Source organism: Pelecanus crispus, chromosome 7, assembly GCF_030463565.1.
Source record: "Pelecanus crispus isolate bPelCri1 chromosome 7, bPelCri1.pri, whole genome shotgun sequence".
In the NCBI taxonomy this organism is placed as follows: Eukaryota; Metazoa; Chordata; class Aves; order Pelecaniformes; family Pelecanidae; genus Pelecanus; species Pelecanus crispus.
The window spans coordinates 18,106,209-18,119,838 of record NC_134649.1 but is presented as its reverse complement, the minus strand read 5'-3'; the positions used below and the strand labels follow the sequence as shown (position 1 = coordinate 18,119,838).

Below are 13,630 nucleotides of genomic sequence, written 5' to 3'. Positions count from 1 at the left end.
GATTTTTGTACTAAAAATCTAATGCCTTATACTGAAGTTATCAAAAAGTTAGTGCCTGCTTCTGAGAAATCCAGTAAACCATACTTCATCCGACTATAACTTTACATTCTAAAAATCACTACACAAGGTATCTTTTTTTATGCTAGAGACCCCACCTTTTCTAATATACAAGCCTACCTTTTCTTTTTCAGCCTATTCTCGGTAATTTCACTGGAAAGAATGGAATCCTTTTTTTCAAATCTATGTTTGTAAAATTATAAAATCACTTTTGATCTTCTTCAGGCTGATCTCCTCAAAAAGTATTTTTTACTTCATCCAAAGTATCATTATATGTATTATACCATCAAGACTCATTTCCACAAGAGCTTACTGATTAATATAATCATTGTGCATTATTGTTAATCTGCAGGCTCCTTGTGGGCATCTAACAAATATAATTACACTGACTGTTGAATTTTCTGCTTTCAGAAAACAGAACACTTCACAAAGCATCATATTATTTTTAAGTATAAGCTTTTTACATCCTATTCACCTTCAGCATTTTCTATGGTCTATGCTGTTAGTCAGAACTTCACATCCATCTGCTTTGTTTCATCCTGTAGGACTGCCTATAAGGTAGGACTTAATATAACTCTAAAACACAGAACTTATCTCTGGTTGCTCTTAAATAATAACAAGTGAAAAAGATGTGTGGTTGAACATCTACTTTCTAACAGGTAAGACCATAAGACTCACTTTTGCAGCAGCTGGTGAGTCATGATATGTTGCTTATATTTCTGCCTGCTTTCATCAGATGACTCCTTGCTTAAAGATTTAACTTACTGGATGAATGGTTGAAACGGGTCACAGTTTCAGTGTTGCATTCTATAATGTTTTACCCAAAATCTTTTTGCAAAAATATACTCCTAACATTGTTACTTTCTACCTTCTTAAACTCTACAGAAGAATTATATCAATAACAGCCTGAATTATCTGTCTGAAACACTTGATCCTGAAGCACTTACACTGCAGGCAAAGGAGGTAAAAATTTCTTGGTTTAACATCTTTGATGTTATATGGTTAACATACTGAAGCCAATTCCAGAAGTATTTCTAGACCTTTCTGAATTAGGGAAATATTGCTTACAATATTGCTCTAATTTCTAAAGGAGCTAGTTTTCAAGAATTTTGGCTACAGCCCGTTACTACATTTTACTAGAGCATTCAATTTGGCATCAGATTCTTTTTCCTGATTAAGTCAATTGCAGTAGATACAAGGAAATACATTGTTTGGGGACTCTCATATAGCTCCTAAATATACCTAACTATATAAACAAAAAACCTCATCAATTCTTCTTTTCCAGGAGCTCCAGAGTTAAGCATATGTAGACTGATTTTTACATGGGAAAAACTCATTCTTCACAGACCTATCTTGTTTCATTGATGTTATATAAATCATAACAAACATGGATAAAGGGAAGAAATTTTCAGAATACCAAAAAGTAACCACCCTGCAGAAATAAAAAAATTGTTTGTTCCAAAAGCATTGAAGATTGAAAAGTAACTGTGACTCTCCAACTGACTCCTCCTTTGCCCATTACTTCTTCTCTATTTTTCAAAATAGGTTAATTAACCAGATAATGCGAGATACTTAATTGTGTTGTTTTGAAACCAAAACAGCTGAACCAGACAAAACCTCAAGTTAACCCCAAACAAGTCATGTTGTAAAGCAAGCTTTTAAACTGTCAGGACACAAGAAGGAACTGTCAAGTGGAAGGATATCTACCGTTTGTCTAGTGACGAATTATAGTTCCACAAGCAAAAAGTGTACTGCTTCAGAGGAAGGTTCAGTGTCACAAATAGAAAATGGTTTTCTTTCCTTCTACCTTCCTTCCAATTACTTGAGATTCACAAACCAATGAAGGATATGATTGAACACTTCAGACAATCCTCATCTAGAACTGTCAAGTATTGTCACCAGGGACGACTTTTCCTAACAGCTGGTTTGATATTCCAGCTTTCAGACATTCGATTCACAGTAAGTTAGGGTAAGGAAGATAAGCACATGGTCTATGTTAAGGAAGATGAGCACATGGTCTCTGGTGGACAGCAAAATGCCATTCTGATGTTGGTTATACTTATTACCTGTATAACCCTTTAGTGTTTCTACTGTCATTACTGCTTTTACAATAAAGGTTCCTTTCCACTCAAAGGGCAAATAATATGTACCAAGAGAAATTAGTCTGTCAAATCACAGTGATAGTTTTTTAAAAGCTCAAAGGAAAAGCTGCATTGACTATTTATACTGCTTAGCTAGCTAGAAAATATTTACTGAATCAACATGAACTTCAGAAGCAGATACTAATGCTTTAATATTACTGCTAGTTACTGCATATTGTAATGATATTTCACAGCATCTCAATGTACGGTCTGATGGTGAAGCTTTATTTCAAATCTATGACCTGACTTAATGTGGAAGGAAGAAAAATTTTTAAGGAGAGGAAAGGAAGTAATTCTTAAATGACTCCCTAAATTCTTTAGGCCCAGAATAATCCTTGTTAAGCAAGTATAAATAGGACAAGAGGTATGACTTTCAATAACTCTTTAAAAAGGCTAATGTCTCCTCTTCTACCAGAACAAGCGTGAAGAATTTGGTATATGAAGGACTTAAGCCTATATATTAAATCTGACCCCTACCTACTGTAGCAACATTACTAATGTCCTTCTGAAAGGACAACCATTGCTGGTACAATTCTTACCTTCACGCATAAAAAAAGTTGACTTAGGGAATGGAGGGTTATTTAAATACATCTGAACGGTATAAATAATTTTCATGCCTAAAATAACATGCTGCAAAACAAAAAATTCAAATCTAATACACCTTGAATTAACATTGCTCTTTCAGAAAGCAACTGCAAAGGCAGAAAGAACTACAGAGGCATCCATTTGGTTTAAAAGATAGGCTGATCAATACATTTTCCTGATTATTACCATTTGCAATAGATACAATAACCTTTCAGAAACAAAACATGTATTTCTCAGCTGCCAGCATGTCTGTATAAGCAAGCAAGAGGAGGCTCAACTACTCGTCAGCTGGAGATCCCATACTTTCATCAGGAGCTTTCTAAATATATTTTTTACTTTAAGATCATGAACATCAAAACTGAAACTTCCCACAAGAACATGTAAGTGTTCTTTCCCGCCCCCCGAAAAATTCTATTTAAGTGGAAAAACATAAAGAGTCAAGACAGTAGCTCGGTAGTCCGGACCACCTGGGACATGTAAAAAAGATTGTGTTCTCTTCACACCAACACAAACACAGGCCTTGAGCCTTTGCCTCCTCCACCCTTCATGTCACATGAACACTACGCTCCTAGCTGTATAGAAACACTGCAGCATTTCATTTTCCTTTAGTCTGATTTTTCACGAGTTTTCAAAAGGTTTTGGATTTAGCCTCTGGAAAGATAAAATTTGTTTGAACCATAGTTACTTTCAATATACGACAAAACCATTTTCTACCAATGTTATTTTCAGAATAACATAGCAGTCAGTATGCTAGCCACATGTTCACAACACTATTTTAAGAAGTGTGTCTTAGAAAGTCCTTGATGATTTTTTACAGAATCAGAAATTTAAAACCTCCTATTTTAGTACCATTGATCAACAAATGCTTTCATTGCTGTAACAAAAAAACACCATTCAGTTAAACTTTTCTCCTAGAACCACAATCACTAGCATGCAATTACTTGTATTTATTATTGATATATTACATTGTCCATTGGCTCTTTACTATGAATGCTGAAATAATACTTCTTGGTTTGATTTTTTTTTTTTTTTAAACAAGTAGTCTTACTTTCTGTAGCAGGCCAAAAATCTACCACTAATCTTAAAAACAGCTGCATTCACAATTTCCACCTAGATGAAAACAAGTTTCTTCTCTGAAGAGTGAATGTAAAAGTGACATTATAAAGCTACATGTTTATTATCTCTCAGTGCCTCCAGATTAAGTGTGTTCAGCTTAAAAACACCTGTTTTTATCTTGCCTGGCACTGAAGGTTTATCTAAAATCTTCAGATTAAGGCATGCTCTTTTCTGCTACAAACAGTACCATAAACAATCTCATAAGTAAATTATATCCCCAAAATGAAAATAATTCTGCTGAGATAGACTCTTTATAGGTGATGGGAATAGCAAAACTGTATGTATGTACTCATGATGACAGCATCCAGAAATGAAAGTTCATACTCCACACTGAAAGCAAGCTTGCAAAGTTAGCAACTCTTACTTCATAAATTAGACACAACAGTTTAAACTTCTAATGCTGTTTCAACTATCCATGTTCAAATCAAGCCATTGTTAAGATCAGAAATCCAAAAGTTACATTCAGTTTGCCTCCTCCAAGCAAATAATACCTTTTCTTCAAAGTGCTTACATATTCTCATTTTTATCTGGATCCCGTAACAATAACAAGCAAGTCTACACTTGTTAGAATATTGTGAAAGTATTCCTTTTTTTTTTGAATCACTATCTACCTGAAAACAATGTCTCATTGTAAGTGATGCAGCAGTAATTCAGAGTGTTTCTCATTTACTGCAACTTAGCTCCAACGTACTGAAGATACTCAAAAGTAACCCACACGGAGCACTGGCATCTGGTCCTCAGAAGTGGCTATTTCACTCTGCTGACCTGCATTAAATTACTAATGTAGATGCAATCAGTATGGAGCAAAATTCTGCCTAGTAAAAAGAATTACTAGTAATTTGTAGGGAGTTCACATCCTCTGCACAACACAGGAGTTTTCAGATTGGACTTACAGGTTCTGACTGAATTAGTAAAGAGCAAATGGAACAGGAGCAAATCTGTTTGCAAAAGAATTGATTCTTAAGAGAAGCAAGCATCCATACTGTACACATATTGGATGGGTGACTACTTCAGACAAGCTCCAGTCTGGTCCTGAGACTTAATACCTATAAGCAGTCAGATTGCATTTTCTATGCTCTTAACGCACATCTTTTGGTTTAATTTTATCCCCCTTGAATAAAGTTTGTGTGCTCTGAGAATGCTCCACAAGGTGAATGAACATGGGAGCACATACATGACGAGAACTAAAACACTGATACGGATGCATCCACAGACTACCAAAAATGACAATGACAAATTATACTGGGGAGAGGACTGAAGTTTCAAACAGCATGAGCAAGTACTTTTAAAGGAATTATGAACACATTGTTCTTACAAATCCAGATTGTAGCCTCTGGTTATGGGATACAGACTGTGATTCTGTGACTTTGCCAAAGAGGGAAGGCTTAGCTTTGGGGCATTTTGACCTTAAAATATCACCTGCACGTAAGTTATGATGCTCTAAATGTATAAATACTGCTCAATTATAAATTCCCGAGCTTTGTAACATTTGCACAGTACTCCTGTGAAGCAGTGTGGTTACTCCCATACAGAAGAGGTAATGACCACACCATATTCTGCTGCTATAAGAGTATCTTTCTTTAAATACAGGAGTATGACTGTTTCAGTGGTGTGAGTTACATATTTTCAGGCAGTTCACACCTTACAGAGTTCCATTATCTGTTCTGCCCTTTGATTCCAGAAGGCACAAGAGTAAGCAGAAGAATGAATTGCGAAAGAAGGGCGAATTAAGCATGATAATTCACAACTCATTCCTTCAATAAGTTGCAACATACAACTAAAACGGCAGTGTAGTAAGTTCAGCAGCTGCTAATGACTGGATAATTGACCTTGGAAATTCCCACTTCAGCTAAGCTACTTGTCTATTCCCAAGCTTCTCAGTAGACTGCAACTGTTCCACACAAATAGCTGTTTTAAGTTCCAGGACAATCTTTACTGTCTTTACAGTAAACGCTCATATATTTCCAGCATAAAAGAATATCTGGAAAGGACAACCAGAATTCAGGAAAAATATTTCATTCCCAAAGACACTGAGACATACACCCATCTTTCTACTACACATTAAAAAATAAAACCATTATCTTATACTGACAACAGTAATAGACTTATGCGAAATGTATTATTTTTATTCTGCAGTCTGGCTTGCTACAGAAAAATAGACTTCAGAACATAGGTAATTTATAATAATACAGGATTAAAAAAAAAAAATGATGCTATTTCTTCCCTCCAGATTGGACAACTCCCCCCCTGTATCATAATGGGGCATCTTTGCTTTTTTTGAACTATTCCTTCCTGTAACGCAGGAAGTTTTTAAATTAATTTGCATGATCAAGTGCATCTCAGCCCCCTAAGGCTTAGGCAACAGAACATACTCAGGAGCAATAAAAGCTGATTTGCCTCACGAAACAGATAATGCTAGCTTCCATGAGTCTGCTACTTTCCAGTGCACTGAAGACAAGAAATCTCAAGGTTACACTTGGCCCAAAATCCTCAGAAAGTTGCAGAAAGCCATTTTACCACATATAGTTCAAAGAATAAAAAAAGAACACTGTCTTCTTTCTAATTGTTCCTCTTTCCAGCTGTCTAATTTGCTATCATTCCATCTGGATATGGAAACAAATTTTCACCCATGAATCCACTGTTCCAAAGCAGCCCTGCCTTACCACGGACTCCAGAAAGTACAGAGAATGTACCCCAGGTTTCTTACTCCTTTTGATTATATGATGCATATGATCTCCTCTTGTACACCAACACCACAGGTTTTAACTGGCATCTAGTAACAGGTTATAACAGCCTTGTTCTATTTTTTTGTCTGTAACACAATATTGTCATGATGTACAAATCAAGAATGCTAAGAAAATTAATAATGATTAATTACCTAGACAAGACAGGTTGCAATTTTTGTAAATTTTATGAAGGCGAGAGGCAAGCCCACACAGATGACATTGGTAATTTTTTACTAATACCAGCAACATACATGCCTAGCAGGCTTCCCAAGACACAAAGTTTCAGACAGTTGACTTCCTCAGCTTGCTCACATTTCAAAGCCCTGACAAACTCGCAAAGGAAAGGAAAAGCATGCCTAAGGTGTTAGTAAATCCAACCCATGTAGTAGACTCAGAAAAAACAGGGATGGTGGGCTACCTAAAGGACACAGCAATAGACAGTAACAGACTAAGTCTCAAAGAATTGGAGTTAGCATAATTCTCTTGCAAGTATATATAACTGGAGTTTCCACTACAGGTAACTAAAACCGTTATGCATATTGCAATTCTTAAGTGAGGAGTTAACAGTGATCAGTCAATTTCATCTAAGAAAGTTGTAGGTTAAGCACTTGAGTTGTGTGTGATAACCAGGGGTACTCAAAACAAGCAACCACACTACATACTCTCATAGAGAAGCATGCGGCACACTCAGAGTTGCAATGGAAGTTTTAATCAAAACTACTTGATATTCATGCTAGCGTTTCATTTATACCTATAGCAGGTGGACAAGAAAGCTACCATTTAAGTCCTAGATATGAGATGATCAGCTCCGAGACAAATAAATGATATGTGCTAGCAGATTGTACAAGTTCAGTATATACAATATGTATCACTCAATACTAGCAAGTTCACTTTCTCTCAAACAGCTTAGCTCTACTTTCGCAGTAACAGACTCTGCTGGCAGCAGGCTTTTCATGCAAACTAAAGCTCATTCCTCCGAGCTACAAACACCATCACTCTAGTACCATCACTCTACTAAAGTAGGTACTTTATTTCACTTGACTATCCACAAGCAATAATGGAAAACCCCAAAGAGAAAGAAAAAGGGGAAAGGAGGAAAGGAAAAAATCCGTACCTGAAAAGGAGAAGAGGAGATAAACACAATCACTAACAAATCATCTTTCTTGTAATCTTCCCTTCACTTCCACAATGATTCTGCACAGGAACATGCTAAAACCACCTGCTGCATGTGAGGAACAGTCAGGGTCACAGACTAGTAGAAGCTTTTGAAAGTTAACTCCTCTATGCATCATCTGAGAGATGTAAACCTATTTTGTACAATGTCACTGAAGAATACAGAAAAGGCTCTACACTCAGGTTTCTCAGTTAATAATGTAGACAAGTATATAATGTATTTCACATTTTCCATAAGAGAGAAGTTAGGCCTGAGTTCACCTTGACAATCTCCCTATATATCTGTTTCCCTTTTCAAAGAATATAAAAAAGCATGTATGTCGCAAATCTTGAAGACACACTGTATGAAAGCTGCTTTTAAACCAGAAGACTTTATCTGTTTTGAACATGGGATATAGATGAAAAGAGGCAGAATAGAGAAGAAACTTAATAAAAAGGAGAGGCAGCGCAAGATCTTCCAGCAACACACTTCTACACAAGAATACAACCGTTGTCAAATAACTACATATAAAAGAAGAGATAGCTTGTACTTTGCTGTATATTCTTCTAAGATTTCTAGTGCCATGGTATGATTTTACAAACCTGGATAACCTTATGATTTAACCTACAATTTCATTAATGCTTTCCTATCGAGGTAACGCCAGTCTGCAAGGCTGGTAATTTTCTCAGAATGCTGGGATCAAGGCAGTGTGGGGGGTGGGATAAACACTGCCAACTTCTAAATAATTTCAAGAAATGACTACAGAGAGCAAGATTTGCTTTTGTAGTCATGCTAACATAGCTCTATCAGGCCTGCGGTTCGCTAGTGTCCTAACACTGATAAAGTAACCATAAACATTAAGTGCACTTAGCTGAAGCATTACAATCAATCTGGGCACATACAAAGCCTGTAAACTACAAATTGATGTATGTTTTGGATTCTAAAGGGCAAAGAGTGAAGAACTGTTTTCTCATATTCAAGTAACTGTGGACTCTCCTGGACCTCCAGGGGAGACAAAGAACCTTGTCACCACTTATACTTTTGGGAAAAGTTTCTGTGATCTACTAGAACAGCCTAATTTTGAGAGCTATTCTTCCGTGATCAAAATGAGGCTAATATTCCATTCTTCACGTTCTTAAAAGGATCAAAGACACTTACATTCATATACCTTATATGAGAAAGCATACAGTTTTACCCAACTGACACAATGTGAAGATGAAATTGCCATTCTCCTGAATGGAAGACTGCAATGGGAACAAACCACCTAGCATTGCACCACGTGGTTTCTAAGATCTTGCCAATGATTTCTGCCTATGCAGAGAATCAACCAACGCCTGCCCACCTTAACTCCCAAATTCCCTTGTGCTCAGTGTGAGGTTGACTCTCATTAATGACCTTAAAATGTCTCAATACAAAATAGATGAAAATATTTTTTCTCTTCCTAGTATGATGCTATAAAAGATAAGATAAAGTGGCAAAATGGTTTAATTTATGGGATGGCGCTTAACTAAGCTCCGAATTCTTCAAAGTTTTATGGAAATTATGGTGCCTTGTTCTTCACATAAGCTCTTGCTGGTACAGTCACTTGATTTGATTCCAAAAAGAAAGCAAGAAATCAGAACCCTTCCTTGCATTTGTTTGGAGATTTTTCTGTGAGGAGTACAATATGCAGCCCGTTCTTTGTTTGTTTTTTAAATCAGCTAGAATATTACAAACATTAGGAAATTATTTTCAAAACAATTTAAAATATTCTTAGCAAATTTTTGCAGCCTTCATTTACATGGATAGGGTGGTTGGTGTCCAAAAAAATGCTGAAAAGTACCAATGCCAAGACTACTCTGTTTTAGGATTTGCATTTCTAATGAATAAAACCTACAGCGGGTATATCACCCCCCCCCCAAAAAAAAAGGTTTAGAATTGCTACTTGATCATCAAGCAACTCAGTTATTTACTTCTCGGGGTGGGGTAGGGGGGGCGGTAGTATTTTGAAGGGAGTGAATATTTATGCCTGATCTTGGCACCAAGTAAAGAGAGAAAGGATACTTCCATTATTTTTCTCTCATGCCACTCAACTCACCTTCAGTTATTTCTTTAACTGTGTTTTGCAGAAGAAAGCTAAAAACATTCACTCTTCCACAGAAATATATTTCAGCTGTGAGTGACAATATACCTAGTTTTTGTTGAACTCACTAAATAGCTCAGAGGCTTTTAGAAAAGGCTGTGTAAGCAACTAACTTGGCCTCAGAAAGTTCTTTAGAGCTCACCATACTTGAAAATTGATCTATTTTTACCTTATTTCTTGAGACTTAGGAGATTAGGAGGAAAGTACAGTTATTCTCATGCTCTGATAAATCATTTATAAGGTAGAATTATTTTTTCAAAAAGTGAGCTCTTAAATTTAGGAAACAATGTATACCTGCCTCATTCTGATAACACAGGGCAATGAGGCCTTCTAAGTCAACAGTCTTGCAATACTTTCCCTGTGTCTTATACCAATTCATACCACAGGCTGGAATCATAGCTTTCTTCTCTATGATAAGGAAGCAACATTCATGAAATCTAACCAGAAAACATACTTTTCTACGGATTACCTTGCACAAAGAGAAAAGTAGAAGGCATCCACAATCAGAAAAACAGCATGTCTTAGAGCATACTGATAACCCCCAAAAGTCTCTTTTCACAAAGATTACAGGAGCTAGGGAAAAAAGGTATTATTGAAAAAGTTGTGCTTACTGGAATACACAATCACTTGTGTGCATTCCTGCTTGGTCTGTCAAGACAAGAAACCAAATCTGCCTAAGCTGTGTTGTTTTATTAGCTCATTAATATGTAAGCAGCCAGATTCTTAATTTAAAATTCACACCTCACCACAATAAATAGTTGCATATTAGCTTGCGGAGGTTAAAACTCAGAAGAATTATTACTACAATATCAAGGCTACTAGTGTTAACTGATATTTTTTCAAGATTACAAAAAATCCTGGTGAAATCAAGAAAAATATGTAAATAATTAATGCAAAACTACTCTTCTGCTCTGAAGGACTCGAAAAAATTATTGAGCAACATGCTGCATAAGAGCATATTAAACAGTTATTTTTTTAAATTACGCCATTTCTGCCACATGCTCAAAACTGAATAACCCAAATCATTTATCTAAGAGTTCTAGCTTCTAACACGCACTTTCAAAGCTGAAAACTCTCTGGTCCGTTAAAAGAGCTGAAAAGACGTACTTGAAACCAATAATGCATTAAATTAAATGGAGCAAATCTTCACCAATAACGCTGAGTCTGTTACTAGCGCCCTCAGAAATGCCTAATTCTTCATAACTGTCAAGTCCCACTTCACTGCTTATCAGAGAAACTTTCATAAACCGGTATTATACTAATGCATCCACGTGTGCGTTGTATCCACACACACATGCAAACACTGATAATCGGCACTAAGTGAGGCCATCCGAGTAAAGAAAAGTATTAACTTTTTTTTTTTTTTTAAACTTACACAAGCAGTACACAGTGGAAAATCAACAACAAAATTACAAGGGAGAACCCAGATTTGGGCATTCGCATTCAGAACGAACGAGCTTTTCCCTCAGATACCCAGTCCTGTGGGACCACCAGCCTCTCCCAAGGGGCTCGTCCCGGCCTCTCTCGTAGCAGGGCTTTTGGGTGGCCCAAAGCCACGGGCCTTTCCCAGCGCTCTCCTCCGCAGAGAGGTCTTCCACGCCGTGTGCGTACCTTAAAACCTGCTCCTGCTGCGCTCAGCTCATTTTATGACCTTTTATTGCCACAGCTGGTGGCTGAATTTGCATCCGAGCACAACCCCGCGCCCAGACCTTGAGAAACCGCCGTACCTCAAGGCGAGCTCTCAGCCGGCGTCGAAGTCGGGGCCGATACAAAAGACACCAGGGACAGCGCCGGCAGCCCGTGAAACGGATACCAACGGCTGAGGCGACACCGAAAGTTAATTTGCTGTCCCAGCTTTCATCCGACGCTGTCGATAAAGGGCCATAGCACACCGGCTAACCCTTCCAGAGCGGGCAACAAAGTGCCGTCGCACCACTGCCGGGCTCAGGCACCGGCCGGCGCGGAGGAAGCACCAGAACCGCAGGGAACGCGGCGCAGCCGAACGGGGACTTCTCAGCTGTCTGCCTCGCTGCCCGGCGGCCCCGCGCCCAGCCTCGGAGGAGCGCGGAAGGCGCCTCACCCGCCGGCCCCGCTCCTCAGAACGGCCCGGGGGCGGGGGGCGAGGGAGGAGGCCCGAAAGCGCCGCTGCCGCCGCCCGCCCCCCGGCCGCAAGCGCGGACTCGCAGCCCGGCGGCGCTGCTGGCGGCCCCGCGGCGACCGTTGGGCCCGGCTAACGGCTGCGGGGGCGCGCGGCCGCGCCTCCCCGCGCGCCCCCCTCCCCGCGCGGCCCCCCCCCAACTCACCGAGAAGCCGGCCCAGAAGGGGCAGGAGTGGCGGACGCGGGCCGAGGTGGTGAGCGCCAGGGCGGCGAAGCTGACGGCCACGATGAGGCAGCCGAGCGCCATCTGCGTGACCCCCAGGGCCAGCATGGCCCGCGAGCGGGCGCGGTGCTCGCGCAAGCGGGACAGGCTGCGGGACAGCGCCGTGGGGCTGAGGGAGCGCGCCCCGCCGGGGGCCCGCGCCGCCCCGCCGCCGCCCGCCGGCATCCTCCACCGGACCCCTCACGGCGCGGCCGGGCGGCGCCGCCTCCTCCTGCCCCCTGCGCCCGGCGGGCAGGGCGCGCTCCGCGGGGCAGCCGGGCGCGGGCGCTGCAGGGCGGCGGGCAGCCGCGGCGCATGGAGGAGGAGCTGCCCCGCCGCCCGGGGCGGCCGGCGCGCCCCCGGCCGGAGGGCAGCAGCCGGCGGGCGGGGCGGGAGAGGGGCAGCCGCCACCGCCGCCGCGCCCCGCTGCAGGCGCGGGGAGGGGAGGGGGGGCTGCGGGGTGCAGCGTGCGGGGGCGGCTCGCCCGCAGCCGCCGGCGGCCCCGGCCCGGCCCCGCTGGCTGCGCGCACGCACGGGGAGCAGCGGAGCCCCGCTCTCCGCTCCGCCGCGGCTCCCGTCTCTCCCGCGGAGGGAGGAGGGGAGGGGGAGAGGCAGGGAGGGGAAGGGGGAAGGGTTGTTTACGGCCAATGGCGGGCGGAGGCAGCGGCAGGAGGATCGGCGGCGGCCGGCCTGCGGGAAGAGCGGCGTGCGTGAGGCGAGCGCTCGGCGGCGGAGCCCGGCCCGGCCCCGCCCGGGGCGCCCCCGGCCCCCGGACAGCGCCGAGCCGCGGCGTGCGGGAGGAGGCGGCGGCCCCCAGCGGCCTGCGCCGAGGCCCTGCGGGAAACACCGGTGGGGGGGGTCGGGCTTTGTGCCGCAGGGGCACCTGGCCCGTGCGCTGTGCGACAGAGGAAGAGTCATGTCTTAGTGCTGTTGAAAAGGCGCTTATGCTCAGGGTCATTTTAAGCCAGCCCCCCCCAGCGAACTACAAGCAAGCCTCAGCTTGCAGCATCCTTACTACCAGAAACAGAAAAGCCACCAGAACGAGCCTCTCTTTCCGAAAACTTCCCTGCTCATGACAACAATGTCCAGCTTGGACAATGTCTTAGTTTCTCAGACCGGGCATGAGCAGAATGGCAGTCAGAAACAAAACACGGCCACGTACTCAGCCTCAACTGATATGCCTGAACTGATTGCTGGCACAGGAGCGCTAGCTCCCACCTGAAAGCCTGGGTGGAACAGCTAGATGAAGGGGCACGGGGATCATAGAATCACAGAATCGTTTAGGTTGGAAAAGACCTTTAAGATCATCCAGTCCAACCATTAACCTACACCACCAAGTCTACTCTAAGCCAATCAAGGGTAGACTAGAC

At 42.0% G+C, this 13,630-nt stretch overlaps 1 protein-coding gene across 1 annotated transcript in view; it reads right to left on the bottom strand.

The window, feature by feature from the left end:
* ENTREP2 (endosomal transmembrane epsin interactor 2) overlaps window positions 1–12,446 on the bottom strand; it is a 160,267-nt gene extending 147,821 nt beyond the window's left edge. Inside the window, exon 1 of the mRNA XM_075714414.1 lies at window positions 12,204–12,446. Within this exon, the coding sequence (XP_075570529.1) occupies window positions 12,204–12,446 (243 nt within the window). The remainder of the gene's footprint in view (window positions 1–12,203) is intronic.
* Window positions 12,447–13,630: the final 1,184 nt, after the last annotated feature.